Source organism: Myxocyprinus asiaticus, chromosome 30 (genome assembly GCF_019703515.2).
Source record: "Myxocyprinus asiaticus isolate MX2 ecotype Aquarium Trade chromosome 30, UBuf_Myxa_2, whole genome shotgun sequence".
NCBI lineage: Eukaryota > Metazoa > Chordata > Actinopteri > Cypriniformes > Catostomidae > Myxocyprinus > Myxocyprinus asiaticus.
Window position 1 is genome coordinate 4,502,284 of NC_059373.1, and position 21,490 is coordinate 4,523,773.

Sequence of the window (21,490 nt, forward strand, 5' to 3'; positions counted from 1 at the left end):
TGTTTTTAGCAATCAATTTGTTTTCAATCAATTTCACAATAAATCCTAATAAAGCACATACCTAAATGAATTTCAAAACTGAAATCAAGACTGAACCTTACAAAATAGGATTAAAAGTCAGTTTCACTCAGAGAATTTGCATTTAAGTTTCAGTGGAGTATCAGAAGTTCAATATAACTAACAGTTCTCATTCACAGGTACTGTGGCTCTTGGTGTTCTGCATGTTTGCAAGTCAATACTCATAACTGCATATGCAGAAAGATCACACACGTACTGTAAACAGGTAGTCACACCCCAGTCTGCTGCGAGCTGACAACATCCAGGGCGTTTCCTCTCACATCTTTACCATCATCCTTCACTTCACTCATAAGACATCTCGCTCAGTAATACTGACACTCAGCTACGGGTGAGTACATTTCTATATATTATTGTTTTCATTTGTGGATTATTTGTAGATTGCAGTCTAATATCTGGTTGTGTGAAAGTAACTGCTATACTTGCATCTTTCTGGAAGCAAAGCATCTTTTTGTACAGTTGATTTCAGATGCTTATTAACCAAAAGCAACATTTCTTTGGGGCTTAAAAAAAAATCTGAATTCAGAAATCACACTTAGAAAAATCCAATTAGAAAAAGTAAATCTTTCTAAACGTTCATAAGAAGCAACAGCTCTTAAAAGCACCAGATTATTTCACTTACTACAAATGCAGAACCATTTTGGTGCTAGAAAGAATCCTTTTTAAAGGGATAGTTCACCCAAAAATGACAATTCTCTCATCGTTTACTCACCCTCATGCTATCCTAGATGTGTATACATTTCTTTCTTCAGCAAAACACAAACAAAGATAATTAGGAGAATATCTCAGCTCTGTTGGTCCATACACTGAAAGTGAATGGTGAAACATAGAAGTAATCCAGTGACTCCAGGCTCCAGTGGTTAAATCTATATCTTCAGAAGCGATATGATAAGTGTGGGTGAGAAACAGATCAAAGTTTAAGTCCTATTTTTACTCTAAATCTCCACTTTCACTTTTACATCTGAAAGTCACATGTGGTGCCTGTTTAGTTTGAAAGTGAAAGTTAAAGTGGAGATTTAGAGTAAAAAGGATTTAAATATTGTTCTGTTTCTCACCCACACCTATTATATTGCTTCTGAAGACATAGATTTAACCACTGGAGCTGTATTGATTACTTTTATGTTTCCTTTATGTGATTTTTGGAGCTACAAAGGTCTGGTCACTATTCACTTGCATTGTATGGACCTACTGATCTGAGGTATTTTTCTAAAAATCTTTGTTTGTGTTCTGCGGAAGAAAGAAAGTCATACACATCTAGGATGGCATGAGGGTGAGTAAATGATAAGAGAATTTTCCTTTTTAGGTGAACTATCCCTTTAAGGAGAAAAGAACTTTAAACATCTTTTACAAAGAACCATTTAAGCATAAAAGCGTTCTTTATACAGTTCTCAGTTTAACTATTAGTATCATTAATGTCAGATATGTTATGTTCTGGCTAACGCACCCCATCATGGGATGCTGGTGTGCTGGTGTTCCAACAAGACTTCTTATCAATCTTAACCAAGCAAGACTTCCTTGGTGAACCAATATCACCAGACAAGCCACAATAGTTGACCAGTGTCACCTGCTAGGTTTTGCTAGTGAACAGTATGGCTCTGCTGACCCACCAGCAAGACCAGCATCAAAACCAGCACAAACCAGTTTAAACCAGGCATGACAATTCTATGCTGGTCTTTTTTAGCAGCAGGGTCAAAGAAGTTTTCAGCAAGCAAACATTTGTCTTTGCTCAAAACCCCCACGAAATATGTGAACCCACCATGTCAACAAGATATTAGCTCAAGTAAATTCATAGTTCTTTTCATAAGTTTTAAGATATGTTGTTGACATATCAACTGAAACATGAACCACACGGTTCGTGGCTTATGGTCTACTTCTCTGTGCATTTCATGAAAGGAAACCACAATGAATGATCAACACAAGTTCTTAGTCCAATGCCCAGTGCATGCGGTAAATGACATGTGGGAATTTTAAGACTTGTAACCAAAAAACAAACTGTTCTCAAGAGAGAATTTAAGCAATCTCATCAACAAAAAACATAGCTTGTTATGTTTGTATTTAGGAATGTGATCATATTCAGGTATGACTGGAAAAAATAAACACAAAGCCTTCTTGTATCAATCAGTTCTGACCACATTTAATCTACCAGCATGAAGGTTATGTAAGACTAGTCTCATTTTTACACTGCCTGTATTCATGGTGGTACAGTCACCGCTCTTGTAGTCTGATGCAGAGAGGGCTTGATTTAAGAGATCATAGTAACACAAAGAACCCAATTAAAGCTGTCAGACATCAAGGACTGTAAGATCTTGATCAAAATCCCACATTAAGGTAACTTTAATGGTTAGATATTTCTATTGTCATGGACAAAGCCTTTCATAAGTGTACAGTATATCAAATTGCTAGATTATTATAATGTTCTCAGTCTGTATTTCAAAGTGGGATGCATACTAGTTAAAGCTATCACCACTGTTTCTTTAGGCCTATTACTGTGTGGCATTCATTTAACTGGGGGCTAAAGCATTTCTGAAATACTTATTCACGTAACACAACACTATTTATATTTTTTCAAAATTGTGTCTTGAGTTCAAAAGGTAAAACCATGGTACTTTGATGTATACCATGGTACTAGATAATTACCATATTCATATACCATGCTAGTGCCGTGGTACTTTTTGGTACTCTCAGTGATTTAATGTATTGTTTTGATTCTTTTTATTTTATTTTTAGTCACTGCAAGCTGCACATGCATGTGTTAAACTTAAGACCATCTTCATCAACAGCAAACGACGGGTATAGGGGAAGTTTGGGATGATGTTGATAAATAGCTGAATAATGACAGACAAATAAAATAATAGAATTACAATCAAAGAGTTACATCTGACTGTATACTCTATAGGCCTATGTTTATATGTGTGTGTCTATAGATGCATCTTTTTAATTGAAGGATGCCATAATAGCAATAGACTATGAATTCAGACCACAAAAATGAAAAAAGTACAAATCTGGATTACAGTGAGACACTTACAATGGAAGTGAATGGGACCAAAAATACTCACTGTTTCAAAAGTAAAGCCACAAGACGTTAACAATACGCATGTAAACATGATTTTAGTGTGATAAAATTGCTTACTAACCATTTCTGTAACACAACTTCTTTGCCATAACGCAGTTAAACCCAGTTATCCTGCAAAAATGATGATTTTTTAATCATCTTTACAGCTCAAATTATACACTAGTTTTAACAGAAGAATTCATGTAGTGCCATAAAAGGGGTGCCGATGTTTCTAGGAAATTATGTCTCTGTTAGTCATAAATGTTAGTGCTTGCTAACATTGTAATATGAGCGCACTGTCCTATAGTGTGTTGATTTTGGCTTTCTATTTGGTCTTTCGTAGACAGAATCTTTGATAAACACTTAAGCAGTATGTCACTTTGTTTTTTTTGTTTTTTTTTCAGGATCCCTAGGTTTCCTTGGTTCCCAAATCATTTCACCAATGCATTCCCATGACTTGAGATTGCACTCACAAAGAACATATATTCTAGATCTGAGCTATATAAACACAGCCAGGGGAAGATATCCTCAACCACCTTCACTATTTTTCATTGCTCATTGATGGCACCAAATCTCATCCCAGCACATTTATTCAACAGCTAATATTTTGTCATTGGAATTAATGATGTGTGAATTTATTATGTTGGATATTAAAAGCTGGTAACACTGTACAATACGGTTCCATTAATTAATGCATTTAGTATCATGAACAAACAATGAACAATATATGCATTTTCTTTTTTACAGCATTTGTTAATATTAGTTAGTTAGTTCATAAAAAAAATTAAATTGTTCATTGTCAGTTCAGGTTAGTTCATAGTGCATTAACTAATGAGAAATGTATTAGGATATATAAAATAAATAGTAATAGCATTTATGAAATATTTCAGCTTCAAAACAAGTTAAGCTCGATCAACAGCATTTGTGGCATAATGTTGGTTTAAAAAAACAAACAAACAAACAAAAAAAAACAACAACAACAACAAAAAAACCATAATTGAGGTTAGAGTGATGTACTTACAATGGAAGTGAATGGGGTCAATTCTTGGAGGGTTTAAAGGCAAAATTGTAAAATGTATGCCACAAATGCTGTTGATCGAGCTTAACTTGTTTTGAAGCTGAAATATTTCATAAATGCTATTATTATTTATTAACTCATGAATTATAATAATTATTAATCAACAATAGGTAGGAGAAAAAACATTATTTATTTATTTTTCCACATAAACCTCATTAGTTTCCATTTGTTAACAACATCAGTTTACATGAACTTACAGTGAACAATAATTATACTGCATTTATTAATCTTGGTTAATGTTAATTTTAACATATCCTAATACATTTCTCATTAGTTAATGCACTATGAACTAACCTGAACTAACAATGAAAAATTTAATTTTTTTATTTTTATTAACTAACTAACTAATATTAACAAATGCTGTAAAAAAGAAAATGCATATATTGTTCATTGTTTGTTCATGATACTAAATGCATTAATTAATGGAACCGTATTGTACAGTGTTACCAGCTTTTAATATCCAACATAATAAATTCACACATCATTAATTCCAATGACAAAATATTAGCTGTTGAATAAATGTGCTGGGATGAGATTTGGTGCCATCAATGAGCAATGAAAAATAGTGAAGGTGGTTGAGGATATCTTCCCCTGGCTGTGTTTATATAGCTCAGATCTAGAATATTCCTTAGGATATATAGAAAATGTTCTTTGTGAGTGCAATCTCAAGTCATGGGAATGCATTGGTGAAATGATTTGGGAACCAAGGAAACCTAGGGATCCTGAAAAAACAAAAAAAACAAAGTGACATACTGCTTCAGTGTTTATCAAAGATTCTGTCTACGAAAGACCAAATAGAAAGCCAAAATCAACACACTATAGGACAGTGAGCTCATATTACAATGTTAGCAAGCCCTAACATTTATGACTAACAGAGACGTAATTTCCTAGAAACGTCGGCGCCCCTTTTATGGCGTAAACAAATGCCTGACATCACAATGCCCTATGAGAACAGGAGGGGCCAGCCCCAGCATCGCTGACCAATGAGTGCGCGTTATGCAAATGAGCACACGTAGGTTCTGCGGAGTAGTGTACGAGTGCTCCTCCCGCGTGCTCTCAGAGAAACTACTGACCCTCGAACCTGCGACAACGATGGGACTGCGCGTTTAGTCTCGTTTTAAAGATAAGAGGAGAGTTTCTTCTGAACTGAATTCGGATTTGTTTTCTTACTGGAGTTATTGAAGAGTGGAGGACGCGCAAAATGAAGTACAAAGTAAGTGACATCTCTCCATTCATGCGCGCTATTTCCGTAAACTACATCAAGGTGGGTTCTGTTTATTAAGAGCGAGTAGAGTTAATATGTACATCATGCTTAAGAATAAATGTTTTTTTTTTTATTCTAAAATGAATGTGCACATGTTTTATAGATAGATAGATAGATAGATATAATCCACATATACACAATATACTACATAAATGTAGCTCAAAAAAATAGCTCAAATGTGGAATTTAATTGATATAAATTAATTTCACAGATGTACAAATGAAATAAGGGAACAAACTCTTTGAATGTGCCTTATTAATAGGATATTATTATTATCTGAATGTTCATTATTCAAGGGCACATTATTCATGCACTCTGGCATACCTTAAGTAAATTCAGTGGAGGATAGGTTCCCTCTCAGGATGCTGTTTCTCTGGTTAAATACTCTTTAACTTAACAACAGACTTGCTCCAGCTCCAAACAGCAGTGATTTTTGTGTGTAACCAACCATGCAATTATTGGATGATAGGTATGATCCAAAAGCAAAGTGTAAATCACACCATTTATTGCATGCTTAATACAAAAGCATTCTTTGAGCTCTTTTGGAGCGTGCCTGGTTATAAATGATGTGATTTACACTCTGCATTTTAAACTCAAGTTACTTGGAGCCACTTGAGGATATATACGGTGCCATTCATTCATTAGCCAAGTCTCCAGCCTCTTTTCCAATTTGAGACTTACTGTGATTGTGTAACGTGATGCCTTAAAGCAAACAGCATGCATTCTGTTCAGAGTAACAGGCTAGCTGTTACTGTGTATTCCTAGTGGAGAAAGAAAATAAAAACACTCCAGGATTTTATTTGCATGTCAGTGTGTGATTTGTGCATAGATCGCAGTTTAAACTGCAGGGACTGTTTTTCAAGGGTCTGTTTCAAAGACATCATGCAGAAAGGATGAATAGACTCCTTATTGAACCCTGTATCTAGTTTATAATCATTTATCTAGTTTAAATACGTTTAAATGTCTTCTGTAAAGCGCAGTTTAAACAAAAGTGCTACATTAAAAATGTTTTACCTGCTATAGTTTATAGTGGTTAGTTTAATATTCACATTGAAAGTTAAAAACTAATATTCTGTCATCATTCATTTAAACTAAAGTTGTTGTTTTTCAAACCCATATGACTCTTTCTCTTCTGTGGAACACAAAAGATGTTAGGCAGAATGTTGGCCTCAGTCACCATTCACTTTCATTTTAAAAGATACAATGAAAGTGAATGGTGACTAAGGCTGTCAGTACCTAACATTCTGCTTAAAAATAGCCTGTTGTGTTCCACTTGGAGAAAAAAGTCGTATAGGTTTGGAAAAACATGAGGTCGGGTAAATAAATATTGACAGAGTTGATTTTTGGGTTAACTGTTTCTTTAAGACTAATAAAGCTAGCCCCTCATGGAAGCAAACATAAAACCAGGCTGTAACTTTAGCTGTCATTCCCAGTTTTCCCAGCTGATCTGGGTGCACTCAGAGTACAGGACTAAACTTTGGCCAAGCATGGGGGCAGCTTTCATTCAAGAGAATCTTGGCTCTTGTGTGCAATTCCCTCTCCATTTGCATATCTTTGAGGCTTCCAGCCCTTTGGGAAGATTTGTTTCCTACTTTGGTAGGAGGTTGGAGCTGCTGTTCCTGAATGGAATGCTTTTGTCTGCTTCACACTATCTGGGGAATGTGGAGTACTTGGCTGTTAGCGCATTGCAGACTGTTTGGAGTCCTCTACAGTATGGCAACGAGTCTCTCTCTTGCTCATTAGATTTAATTTCTTCAGGCTTGAAGCTTTGGGTCATGACACCATAGGCATAATTTCATCTTAACATACTGTATATATCTTTTTAGAAATATAAGAACCCTTTGATTTTGCTGGTAAAACATCTGAGGAAGTGTACATCAAAACATATCCGATATTCTTTTATTGGCGCCGACACAGAGATCGTTTGGTTTGCCGGCGTTTTCTTGAAACGTCTCAGTTGGAAATTGATCTATTTTGGCCCATTGTGGAGTAACTATAACGCAGGACTTTCCAGTGCTGTGTTTTGGTTTGCTGGTCCCCATCAGATTGCATACGAAACTAGCTTAATCAGCCTGGTTGACCAGCTTCATAAACTATTGTTGGATGGTGAACTAGCAGGTCCAGCTTCAAACCAGCACTGACCAGTATGAGAATTCATGCTAGTCTAAGCTCAGCCTGATCTCCGGAAAATTACGTGACTGTAGCAAAAGTTTTGCGAAATGATATTATGTGGTTTCTTAAACGTTTCGTGACATTTCCGAGGTGAAACGTCCACTGTGTGGTGCTAAAAGGTAATTAAATGTTCTCCCAAACAGATGAAGTTTTAAGATTAATACTCTATTGAGTTTTAAACCAACAGAACCAACCTCCCTACCCTAAACCTTAAATCTAAACCTAACTGATAGTCTCATAAAAGCAAATTTGTGATGAAAAACAATTGCTGAAGCAACCACGTAATTTTGTTGTGTTTCTATGACACTTTCGGTTTACGTGTCGACTCACTGCTCTTCAAGACTTGTACCACACTCCTGTGCTTTGCAAGTGAAATGCTTTATTAGTTGAGCTACTGTGCAGTTTTCATCGGTTTGAAACGAGCTTTTAAATGTAGTTGGTGATTCACAATAAAGTCATTCACAATAGTAAAAGTGTATAGTTGTCATAAGATAATGTCACGTAAAAATCATTTTGCAAAAACGTAGGAAGTAACATGATTTTATGAGACCAGGTTGTCAAAGCAAGTCTTTTCAGTGTGTTTGGGGGTCAACACCACGGGGACAAAGTGCTCACCCTGTTGTTGTTTTTGACACAGAACAACTGATGTCCAGCACCCCGGGTGACACACAGGCTGTTGTCAGCTCATGGTCTGATAACTAATGTGTTGAACCCAACTGAGTGAACAGACAGCTGAGAGAGAGGCTGAAGCAATACCACCTCCAGTTAGACTTGATTACGTTAACCTAACCTAACCAAAAGAAAAAGCTTTTCATTGGTTCTTTGCACGTTGAATGGAGGTGACAATCCAGAACACTGAATCAACTGCAATCACTGTACCGACAAAATTACATACAAAGGTTTTTGCACTTCATCAAGAATGAAGAAAAAGTGGCATTGATAGTTTGCAGGTTGGTGTATTAAGAAAAACAAAATGGGTGCAACTGCACAAACTGAAAGATTTCAACATGCGACGATTATTAAGTGATATCTCTATATGTAACCAATAGGCATTATTCAAGCTGTCAAAGCACAAAAAGGTAAACTTGTTACTGATAAATGGCCTATACATGATGTATCTTCTAGCCTCAAGCTAAAGTCAAGAATGTATATCCTTTGATAATGAATTGGGTCGAAATTATTGTAATTTTATGAAAACTATGAGAGTGATATTCAGTGGCGCTGCAGAATTTTGAACAGATCCCATAAGTCATAGCTGGGCACCATCGTTGGACAGCAAATGTTGATGCTGGTTTGGGTACGTTCAAAGAAAACAATGTTTTTAGAATATTCCGTCCAACAGATGGTTCCAGTGTGTGAACCACTTTACGTTCCACAAAAACCCTCTTCTTGTCAAAGTAGCATATTGAAGGTGGTTGCCATTGCAGGAATTCTGAATGGTTTATAACGTGTTGATTTGCTTGGTGGTTTTCACTCTTTTTAGTTTATTGTCTGCCAGGAAAAACTCTTGTTGCTTAGAAAAGTAAAAGCACACCTCTCCTCAAAAAGCCACACATTTTGTGGTATCATTCATGTCTGTAGCACAAACAGTGGTGGACGTGTCTTGGGGTTTGTTGAAATCTAATTATGTACAGTATATTGGCTCTAGATTAGTGGCCAGACTAGAGAAAACAAAACATGACCTTGCTCTTGTGGACCATGAACTTTTGACTCTGGGATGTTATGAAATGGAAACAAAATTTGAAAACTATATCAGTGATAAGCTCAAAATAAATGATAAAATCTCGCCATTGTGAAAGAAGCCACTCACACAGTCATGAGGTGAAGTGCTGGTGCTAGTTAAATAATAATAAGTTCTTGCAAGAGCTGCTTTTCCACCTTTGGAACGGTGAAGACACAAAACAGACTTCAGCTTTGATTCTAAAGGGTCACGTTGCTGAAATCTTGACGTCACAGATCGCAAAGGTCAGCCAGAACCCGGGCCCTGCCGACGTCAGTTATGTTTTCCAACAGGTGTGCAGTTGATTATCTAGGATGTTCTACGGAGTCATAAATAATCCCCATAATGCTGCAAACAAGCAGACCTGTAGGCCGTTTATTGGGTTTCAGGGCCCCTGCTCTGGATCTGGGAACAGTTTGAGACAGTTACACCATAGATTTTCCCTTCAGGAGTATTCCGAAACGAGAGCCGACCCCTTTCAGACACAGTGAAACGTCTGTACCCTGCTTTTATGCTTTCTTTGGAGTCTCTTTTCAGTCTTATGTAACTGTGGCACAAATAGCTTGACAGGCACAAAGAAGTGATTAGCTTAAGTAAACGTTCTGGGGTTATTTTTGCGTCTCTCTCTCCAGGCTGCTGTCCAAGTCGAGGGTTTTGTTTGGAAATTGACATTGTTCTCATATTGTCTGAGGGGAAAACGTAGGGGTTGCCCCACAGAAATGAAAAGAAAAGGGAAACATGAGGTAGAGGGTGGGTCAACAGAGTATAGTTTGTAGTGTGTGCGTGACTAAATTTGACTTGATTACCTTTTGAAACGGTGAGTATTGTAATGTTTACGGAAAGGCCCCATTCACTTCCATAGTAAGTGCCTTACTGGAACCCAGATTTAGCTTTTTTTAAAGAAAAGGAGGGACAAGGAAGCTACTTTTTTGGTGGTAATCAACATTATGCCACAAATGCTGTCAATTGAGCTTAATTGCATTGAACCTGGAATATTCCTTTAATTTTTATACCTCTATACCCTTAAGTGCAAAGTGTACTTTGGTTTTCCGTGTACCAGTTTATCTCATGCACAATGCGCGTGATGCAAATTTCGTCATCAGCACAGTACACATGGACTGTCCGCTTCCAGCCTAGTTTTTTGAAAACTGTAAAGAACTGTACATCAGAAATGGTCTTGTTTGTAATTTTTATTATTATTTCTCCCAAAGAATTTTAGGAGAAACTTTGGAGATAAAGAGATTCCAGTTATTAAACATAACTGGAAAGTCAAATAAGGCTTCTGAGCTTTGAAAAGATACATCTGAGCAATAAAACTTTACTCTGGGTGGGTGGGAAATGATTGAATATATAAGGAACAAGTTCACTCAAAGAACTTTCCAATTAAACTACATTCCCGTTCCTGAGGTTCCTTGTATTGGAAAACGGAGTATGAAGTCTTTTGCATGAGTGACCATGTCTATACATGCATGTGTTGGTCTGTGTGTGTGCGTAGGCCATATCGGGGTGGTATTGTGCATAAAGGACACTTCTCAGCAGGCAATCCACATTCCCCAGGGTAAGAACAAGGGCTATTCACGGAGCAGGTCTCAACCAGTGCTCCACAACACAGTTCTGCCCTGTTTTAAAAGACACGGACAAAGAAAATCTTCTGAAGGAACCCAGAGCTTTGCGGCATACATGAACATGGGGGGTTGCAGTGGTGCATCAAATAAGGAACTGTGAACCCTTTAACAAAAAGTAAGGGTCAGAACCACCATAGACATTTTGTGGGGGATACATCCCCCCATTATTAAGGTTAGTAGCTGACCGATACATGTTTTCAAAGGTTGATTCTTAAAGGGATAATTCATCCAAAAATTGTAATTCTGTGTACTCAAATGCATACATTTGTGTTTGACCCTAAAACCTTTCTCTTTACGAATGCGCTTTTGAGAAAGATATTTCTTTTTTAGTCATAAATAGACAAGAGCACACTCCTTCAAAGCATTTCCAGCTTAGCATATACAATATATTAGCATTTGTACAGCACTGTGCAGAAGTCTTAGGCACAGTAGATGTTTTACAAAAACACTTGGCTGAAGATGGTTATTTTATATCTTCTGCTTTAGTGTGTCTACAGGAAATATCATTTTAGATTTCCAAACATTCCATTTGCAAATAGAATAGAAGTAGAACAAGTTGTCCTACAACAGATGGTATGGTGCCCACAGAGCCAAGATCTCAACATCATTGAGTCAGTCTGGGATTACATGAAGAGACAGAAGCAACTGAGAAAACCTACAGTAAATACATAAAACTGTGGCAAGTTCTCCATGATGCTTGGAACAACCTGCCAACAACCTTGAAAAACACAAGTGAACCTAGGACTATTGGTGCTGTTTTAAAGGCAAAGGATGGTCACACGAAATACAGATTTTTCTTTTTGTTTGTTTGTTTTGATTTTGTTTACTACACTTTGTATGAGCTTAATTGATAAATAAAAAAATATTAATGGCATTATTTCTGAGCACATGCTCATTTTACATTTCATGTATATACATTTCATTATAAATTTTCATATTTGTTTTTTTACAACTGCCTAAAAATTTACACAGCACTATACAGTATATGACGCAGACTGGCAGAAAAAAACAAAAAGGAACCAAGCATTTGTTTGCTGCCAATGAAGGTAAACCGTTTTAGAGCCATTTCTAGCATGAAGGAGGATGGTTTAAATTTGGTGGTGTTTTAGAGCAATTCTCTGGATTCAGGGGTGGGATGACACACTGTCAGGTAAGAGCAACTTTGACAGCTGCAAACGAAGGATGCATATAAAGGCAGCGTGATTGTGTGGGGCTGTTTCCCTTGAACTTTGTTACTTTTGTAGTCATTACTATTTAAAGCATGACCTCACTCTCAACTACCACAGACACAACTAGGAAAAGTGTAATGTATTTGTCATCCATTGAATGAATGAATGAATGAATGAATGAATAAAATTAACATTCATTCATATATAGACTCCCATATGGGAATATACTCTTATTTATTTATTTGTTTATTTATTTTTGCCCAAAATTTATTTGAAACATTTTGATAAAATGGCTAAAAAGATTTCAGGACTAAAAATAAAAATATATACAAACACATTATGTTTGTCTAAAAATACATTTACTTGAGAAACAACATAGACATTTAGACTTGCTTTAAGAGAATGTATATTAAATATAAGTGTATTTTGTATATAAGTGTATTTTTCCACTTGGTTATACTTCAGTGAGTGCAGTAAAGACAAAATATACTTATATTCAAGATATATTCTCTAAAAGCAAGTCTAAATATCTTATATGCTGCTTCTCAGGTGAATGCATCTTTTTTAAAGGATTTTTACATATTTTTAGATATTTGTATTTTTAATATTATATTCAACATTCTCAGACAACAATTTTTTCTTCTGCAGTATAGCTGCTAAAAGTAAATGTATATGGTTTTAAAGGCGTTTTAGATATTTATATTGGAAAACAAGGCAACAAAAACAAAAAAACAAATCAAAAATGTATTTTGTCGCCATGTATAATGGGGCGAAGACTACCCTCTCTCACCTTTCTGTTCACTTCAATCCATCTTTAACTCAAAAAAAAAAAAAAACTCTCTCTTATTAATAAAGCTGCGTATTGCCAATTTTCTTCACGATAAGAAATGCACGGTGACGCATATATTATGATTCAATAAGTTGTGAGTCATCACGTTATAATCTAGCTGCAGCAAGCGCACGCTTGAGGGACGAGCGTCCCCGTGACAGAGTGTGCATCAGCCGGGTGCAGTTTCAATCTCTCCCCTTTAGATCGGGACACATCACGCAACACATAGAAGAGGTGCTGACCGCACAGAGAAATGCCAGTTTCGGAGTTTGTAGTTATTTACATGATCTGCTTCCTTATTATTTGAATTGTAATAAAGCTATAACACATTAAATATAACTGCATTAAAGATGTAATGCCAGGTGTGTTTCCTTTAAAGACGCTCAACACGCAGCTTTTGCTTAAGCAGAGTGGCAGCTCTGGCTCCGCTTTATTTCACAATGAAAGTGCTTCTGTATTTACTTATTTGGTATTTTTGTATAATTCGCTCATACTTTGCGATTTACATCATCTTAAGCTGTTTGGAAAGTTTAGTGTGCATTTGGACTGTGAGCTGTGTTTTCTTCCTCTGCTCAGTCAGGCACAAGCTGCAGTGAATTTCATATGATCTCGTGTTATGTTAAATGACATCAAACGACTATTCGACAACGAAAATGTTTGTTGTCAATTTTTTATTAGTTTCAGCCCTTATATATAGAGATACAGTGTGTGTGTGTGTGTGTGTGTGTGTAATATATATATATTATATATATATATATATATTACACACACAGTGCTGTGAAAAAGTATTTACTTCGGTTTTTGAGTATATCTCATTCAAAAATTCAAACAAAATCTAACATAATACAAAGGCAATCTGAGTAAACAATTTTAAATGATAATGTTGTTTATTGAAGCAAAAATGTTATCCAATACCAGCTGGGCCTGTGTGAAAAAGTATTTGCCCTTAGTTACTAAATCCCCAAATATATGAAATTGCATTCATAATGGGGTTCAGCTGGACTAGACACACCCAGACCTGATTACTGCCAGCCCTGTTCAATCAAATCAACACCTAAATAGAACTTTATCAGCAGCATGAAGTTGGCTAAAAAGTCTCACCCAGTAGCACACTATGCCAAGGTCAAAAGAAATTCCAGAAATTGGTATTTCAATCAAAAGGTGACTGAAATACATCAGTCTGGGAAGGGTTACAAAGCTATTTCAAAGTCTCTGGGACTCCAAAGAACCACAGTGAGAGCGATTATCTCCAAATGGAGAAAACTTGGCACAGTAGTGAACCTTCCCAGAAGTGACCGACCTTCCAAAATTCCACCAAGAGCACAGCGACGACTCATCCAGGAAGTCACAAAAAAGCCAATGACAGCATCCAAGGAACTGCAGGCCTCTCTCGCATTAATAAAGGTCACTGTTCATGACTCCACTATCAGAAAGACACCGCCCAAAAATGGCATCCATGGAAGAGTGGCGAGGTGAAAACCACTGCTAACCCAGAGGAACATTAAGGCTCATCTGAATTTAGCCAAAACACACCTTGATGATCCTCAAACCTTTTGGGAGAATGTTCTGTGGACTGATGAGTTGAAAGTGGAACTGTTTGGAAGACAGGGGTCCCGTTACATCTGGCGTAAATCTAACACAGAATTCCTCAAAAAGAACATCAATCCTACAGTCAAGCATGGTGGTGGTGATGTGATGGTGTGGGGATGCTTTGCTGCTTCAGGGCGACTTGCAATAATTGAGGGAAACATGAATTCTGCTCTCAACCAGAAAATCCTAAAGGAGAACGTCTGGTCATCAGTCCATGAGTTGAAGCTCAAGTGCAACTGGATTATGCAGCAAGACAATGATCCAAAGCATAGGAGTAAGTCCACCTCTGAATGGCTCAAAAGAAGCAAAATTAAAGTTTTGGAGTGACCTAGTCAAAGTCTTGACTTGAACCCGATTGAGATGCTGTGGCAGGACCTGAAATGGGCAGTTCATGCTCGAAAACCCTCCAATGTGGCTGAACTAAAGCTGTTCTACAAAGAAGAGTGCCAACATTCTACCACAGCATTGTGAAAGACTGATCTCCAGTTATCGGAAGCGTTTGGTTGAAGTTGTTGCTGCTAAAGGTGGCACAACCAGCTATTAAGTTTAAGGGGGCAGTTAGTTTTTCAAATGGGTGATATAGGTCTTGGATACATTTTTGCTTCAATAAAATATATATATATATATATATATTTGAAAACTGTATTTTGTGTTTACTCAGGTTGCTTTTGTTATATGTTATATCTCGCTTGAAGATCTAAAACAATTTAGTATGAAAAATACACTAACATAGAAGAAATCAGGAAGGGGGCAAATAATTTTTCACATCACTCTCTATATATGCATTTTTTAAGCCTTGCAGGCCTTTTTAAATAAATAAATAAATTACAGGTGCTGGTTTTGTTGTTGTTCTTGTAGCAAACTGATTTTTGATGACGTGTTATTTCTTGTTCCTCCATTTAGACTTGTCAGAGCGAAACATGGCTGGCCCACTGACCCAAAATCCTTCTGAAAGTAATTTACAGCAAGCTCATGTACTGCTTATTAGTGAAAGACCACTACAGGCTTTCTCGAGAAGTGTGAAATTAAGATGACATTTAGGGGTGTATTTCCCACCCTTGAAGGGCTGCCCCTGCTGTGACATCATAAATCTATCACACATCCAAGGCGCTCGCTGTTTTGGTGGGATTTTATCTTAAACTATCTTCCACTGAATGAATGAACCCAGCTCACTCCATTTACACTGTGTAGAAAAAGCCTCCTTCAATAGATGCAGGCCTGATGGTGTTAAAGCAAACACTGCTCACAAAAACGGCATTATGCAATATTTAGCGTTTACAGCTAGCTAGTGATTAGGTAACGTTCAAACAAGACACTTGATAGGGGTCAAGTCAACATTCATACAGTGACATCTGTCTAACGTTTCTTGATCTGCAGCATGTGAACAAACTAGCAGTAATGTTGGGGATGCTACGATGCTAGCTTCAGGCTAAAGGGTGGTATAAATGTTCTAGACAAGTTAATGAGGTTGTCAGTGCTGTAAATAAAGATATAACAGCAGACAAGTAAATTAAACAAGGCTGTGGTTGTTTTAATAAGCAGATAAGTGGTAAAACTGATCTTTTGGATTAGACAGATGAGTTTTGAAGAACGTGTTATTTCTCCCCACTTACAACAATATGTGTCTTGTTTTCAGTAATTATGCTGAAAGTTTGCCAGTTTTTGGTCACTAAGTATTACAGCTAGGCCATATGCTGGTGCATATCGTGTAATTATAGAAATGTGTCAAATAGTAGAGATTTTGCTTTATGGTTTTTATCACTTATTTACTTTATTTACACTTAGAAAAGTGACAGAAATGTGGATTAATGTGAAGCATTATAATAGAGATTAATATTATAGCACGAAATTGTTCATAATTGTTAGGTGTTGTTAGGCACAAAGTAAAGCGGAGTTAATGTTGTTTACGGTTGACAAGCTACTGTACGTCTCTGGTGCATTAATGTAAAAACGTGAAAATATATTGCCTTTTTTTTACAACTGCTTTGAATGTGGGTTATCTAATCAGAATTTAGAGTCTGAGCTATCCTTTGTATAACATTAGTCATTGAAATTACTCATGGCTTGGCATGAAATACGATTTTGGTCATACTGCCCACCCCTAATAAGTGCTATTTTGTTCATATCTATGGCATATTCATAACAAAACTAGCAGTAGACTTCTGCTCAGGTGGTTTAAAGAAATGCTTGTGTGGTTTAATTGTGTTAGAGGAAAAGCCTCCTCTGTCTGGTTAAAGCCTTTGAGGTTGTTATGTTGGCTGGGCTCTGTTTGGGGTGTTTGTTAGTTGGTTGGTGGGTGGGGGTTTTCGCTGGTGTTGTAAGTGTCGTCACTGGCTTTAGTGTGGGCGATCGCTGATTCACTGCACAGAGAAACAAAAGGGATAACTAATGCAGACATCATACAATCATACAACTCTTTCTTTTGTTGCCCCTTAAAGCCTTTTACTGATTGGTCAAAATGCAAGGAGGAACTTGGCATGACCACTGTGACGTAGTCAGAAATGTGTCACGATGTAATCTGCCCCCTTTGCTTGGGTGGGAGTTTCCAGAAAGGTAATGTTCAATCCACCAGATTTAAAACAGATTTTAGCCTCATGCAGTGTGTTATTTCTAGCTAACAGCTGTCTGTGTCACAACCTTTGCTTTGAATGATCATTCTGCGGTTACAGATGGATCAATTTGTTGGGTTTGTGTAATACAATGCAGAACATTTCATTGTTATAGGCGGCTGTTTGCTAAATATAGTGCAGAATTCGAACTGAAGTTACTGTTTTTTTATGTAGGGTTGGGTAAAAATATGAATTTTTCAATTCATCACGATCCTCATTTGATTGATCTCGATAATGAATCTTAAACCCCAAGATCGATTTTTTTTCTTTTTTTTCTTTTTTTTCTTTTTTTTTTTATTTTATTTTTTATACTCTCTACAATACGCGCAAATCATTCGCATATGCGTCCAACTTTCACACTATGCGTCTAAAAATGTATAACTAGCCACTGGCCAGTACATTTTCAGATTTCACTTTCTAACTCTTGACTAGTTTAGTGGAGAATTATAGCACCGAGACACCGTTACGTGTAATTATGTTTGTCCAAAGAAGTGATCCACACAATCCATTTGTCATTGAATAAGGTCTCTCTTAATATCCTTCTTGGTTTTTACAATAAGTAGATGATCAAAAACAACAAAAAACATTTAATTCTAATTACAAATAGCACAGATGCAGTAAAGAAGCCATTCGACTCTGCTCTCATTAATATGCGCTCAACCAAAACACTTCTGTGAGACATTCGCTGAACTGTTGCTATTCTTAAAGAGACAGTGATGTTTTACCACGTGTTCTACAGATTAATGTAAATACACGTAAATAGTACAAATTATGCAAGTAAACAATAAACACGTAGCAAAATATTTATATATGCAATATAATTTCCAGACATATTGATGGAATACACAGAATTTGTGCATTTTTAAAAATCCTAAAATGTGAGCAATGATTAAAGCCAATGATGAAATAAATGTGTAAAATGGATATTTTAGTAATGTTCCAAGTTAGAAGTTCCCCTGTATAATTAACAGCATTAGCAGAGAGAGAATTTCTTTCCTATGAAAGCAAAATGGACATTCGAACTGAAGTATACCCACTTGAATCCGAATCGAATTGGGAAATCTGTATCAATATTAGCCCTATTTTTGTCAGTGTTATTCTTTTAAGTCATCTGTTGTTTATTGTCAATTATCTTATCTTACAAAACCTGTCAAGAAATTGTCGAGCTCATATTTCCCCCCTCTAAAATATAAAAATAAAATAAAAATCTGAAATAGCAAATAATCATTTGCAGAAAAACAAAAAACAAAAAAACAAATTCAACCTATTTTTTAGGACCATCAATTATTTTTATTTATTTATTTATTTTTTGCACTATTTTATTAATTGAATCATAATTGATCATTACTGTAATGCAAAAAAACAAACAAAAAAAATCTAATTCTCAATACTGTAATATGAATTTGAAAAAAGATTAAGTTAAAGTATTTATACATCATGGGAGCATTTGTTGTACTGCTTTTAATTTATGAAGATTTAAATAAAAATCATCAATATAATTGTAGTACAGTAATATTAATACAGTAATAAAGTAATAATTACTGTAATACAGTAAAAAAAATAAGCTCATTAGAATGTGCTTAATTGTCATGAAAATGTCATCACAAAACTCTTAATTGTTCTTAAAAATATGCTTCATTTTCTTTATGAAAAATGTAGTTGCTTATTTTTTTCTTTGGATTTGAGGGTGAAATTTGACATGTTCTCATGAGATTCACCCTGTCAGTGTTTGCAGAGACCAAATTCCAATGTACTTGCCAAGATATCAAATACATATGACGAAAAAGAGTTAATAAAAGATGACCTTCTTTTCAATTCACATTGTGTTATGTAATGTCTTTCCATAAAGATCCACAATATCCTCTCTCATGTTGATGCGTGTTCTAGCCCTGGTGTTCACGTGTAACTTTACCGTACGTCAAAGAGCACTGATTGAGCACTCTATTGTGTTTTGGCTTGGGGCATGTAAATATTGATCCCATATTGCTGCCATTACATTCACTGCTTGCTAAAAGCAAACAAACTCGCATGCAACTACTATCTTTCCCCTAATCACGACATGTGACCTTTTATTTCAGTCATTCACCATTCAATTCTGTTTTGCCTCATAATAAGCGAAATCAAGTTACAGTAAGCTGTGAACTAGTGCAAGAATTATCCAAAGTAAACAGAGAACTGTTGTACTGGATGTGTTTGGCTATCCAAAAGAACGTTTATCCAACCTGGTCCCCCGCACGTATCATCAGGTCTTTATTAGAGTCATTATCATAATTATCTTCTATATTTACGCAAGTGAAATTAGAGTAAAAGAAGGCGCTATTTCACTCGACCTGCTCAGACCGCCCTCCCCTCAAGGGAACGTTGAAGTGAGCTGGCCTTAATTTCACACCGCTTCATTTCACCAGCGGAACACACCACTTTTGGCAAGGTAGGGGGGTTGTTCATTGGGGAAAACCATGGGCTTTGTTTGCATAGTGCTTTTTGCACCCTGAGGGTACAGAATTTTGCAGCATGTTGGTGTCTGGCAGTGACATTGGGGGAATTTTTCCCTAGTACATTTTAGTGTACGCATTTACTTACTTAATCAACCACAATGCTTTTTCTGGGGTGAAGCCAAAACCACCCAATGAGAGTGCATTTAAGTAGAAGGTGGGGATTCTGGTACGCTAGCAATTTGGTTGTGTAATAGCTTCAGGTTTTGGATCAGTAGGCACGTATTCCTTCTCATAGGCCTATAGGCAAACTCCAGTGTTGATTATACAAACAAACTGTCTCGCCACAAATAAAAACATCTTTATTTAGAACAGGATGAGTCATGAGTTTCCCAAAAGTCTCAGAGCAGAAAGGTGATGAAAAAGGCATTGCATCAAGGTGCTCCAGATGCAGAATGCAAAATTTAGGCCAAGCTCTTACGCCAGGTGCAACTCAACTAAAATGCAGTTTGACGCTGGTGTTCCTGTAGCCAAAAGACGGCCTAAGCATTCGAAATGAGATCCAATTTTGAGGAAATATTATATGAGACATTTTTATTTTGTTGCACCAATTTTGTGTACGTCTTATTTGCTCATCATCAAATTTTAACATGTGTTTCTTCAACTTTGGGCAATTTTAAGTCCCAGGGGTTGATTTTTATAAAACCTTTTTTATGAAGGTCTGTCTGGATATAGAAATCACTCTGGATCACATAATCGATCATAAACGGCAAAATTACTTAGTTGAAGTGACCATCGTATGTACTTTTATTTCAAACAATCCTACAAATTGTACCCTCCTTCCTGCAGTGCCATTTCCCCCATAGTCAGAACTACCTGTGCAATAAAATGTTATTTCCTTGCTTGTTAATGTCTGTTGCTATATCACGAGATTAGAGAGTAATCACAATCATGAAAGATTAGAATGTAATTTTGATGCAGATAATGCAGATTTTCTGTCACGATTGGAGTCAAAACTGTTGAAGCTAGCTTAAAGCTAGTTTAGAGAGCTCTTACAGATCAGAAACGGAGTTGATCTGTGAGTTTGTTACAGTGCTCAAAACATGAGCTGAAAGATGGAAGTCAGTTGTTTTGTACATGTACTTCTTTAGAACTAAACTGTTGCATTTGTAGCGCAAGTAAATACATTTTTTTGCACGGAAACTTTGCAAAAGAGGAAATGTGTATGACAGCGATAAATGTAGTAAACACTATGAATGGAATATTTTGATGTCGCTCCTGCTTACAGATTTTGACTGTGTATAGAGGGTGACAACAGCGGGGGACGGTTTGCATGATTGATCTGGCTTGTTATCTTTTCACCATCACTGTTGCACTTACTTCAGCACTTCAGTTCTTCTTAGTATTAATTTTCAGAGTACTATTTAGTGTATCTTGTTTAAGCAAACCTCACTATTAACTCACTTTAACTTTTATAAGTTTTACTAATGTGTATGATACCTCAAATTGTGTGGCTTGTTGAGAAGAGGTGTGTTATTACTTTTCTAAGCAATCTGACATACTATTTTCACCTGGCAGATGATAAAATGGGCAAAACATCCCATAGACTTACTATGAAGGAGCCATATACTGTATCAGACAAAAATATAGGGTGTTTCTCAATTCTAAGAACGCAGAGAATGGACTTGTGTTCTTATGAAGACCAGTCTTGCCAAACTACCTTGGAAGAACAAACTCGGAAGGACAGGAGGATGTAGTATGCATCCATTGCGATCTTCCTGTTGCGCAGTTAACTGTCACAGCACATTTGAATCCAATGAGAGAACTACTGGCATTATCACACCAGTGACAGCATTAATATAATCACACCAGTGA

The 21,490-nt window shown here is 36.4% G+C and overlaps 1 protein-coding gene across 2 annotated transcripts in view; it reads left to right on the forward strand.

Annotated features, from left to right (window-relative positions):
* Positions 1-360: 360 nt before the first annotated feature.
* LOC127420861 (enhancer of filamentation 1-like) overlaps positions 361-21,490 on the forward strand; it is a 43,608-nt gene continuing 22,478 nt past the window's right edge. The window contains exon 1 of one of the 2 annotated variants that reach the window (XM_051663443.1): positions 361-406. Coding sequence is in view for 1 of the 2 variants with exons in the window: in XM_051663442.1 (XP_051519402.1) it covers positions 5,407-5,418 (12 nt within the window). In the remaining variant the exon portion in view is untranslated. Of the gene's footprint in view, positions 407-5,226; positions 5,419-21,490 lie in introns of those variants that run through there. The other variant, XM_051663442.1, reaches the window with a different exon arrangement.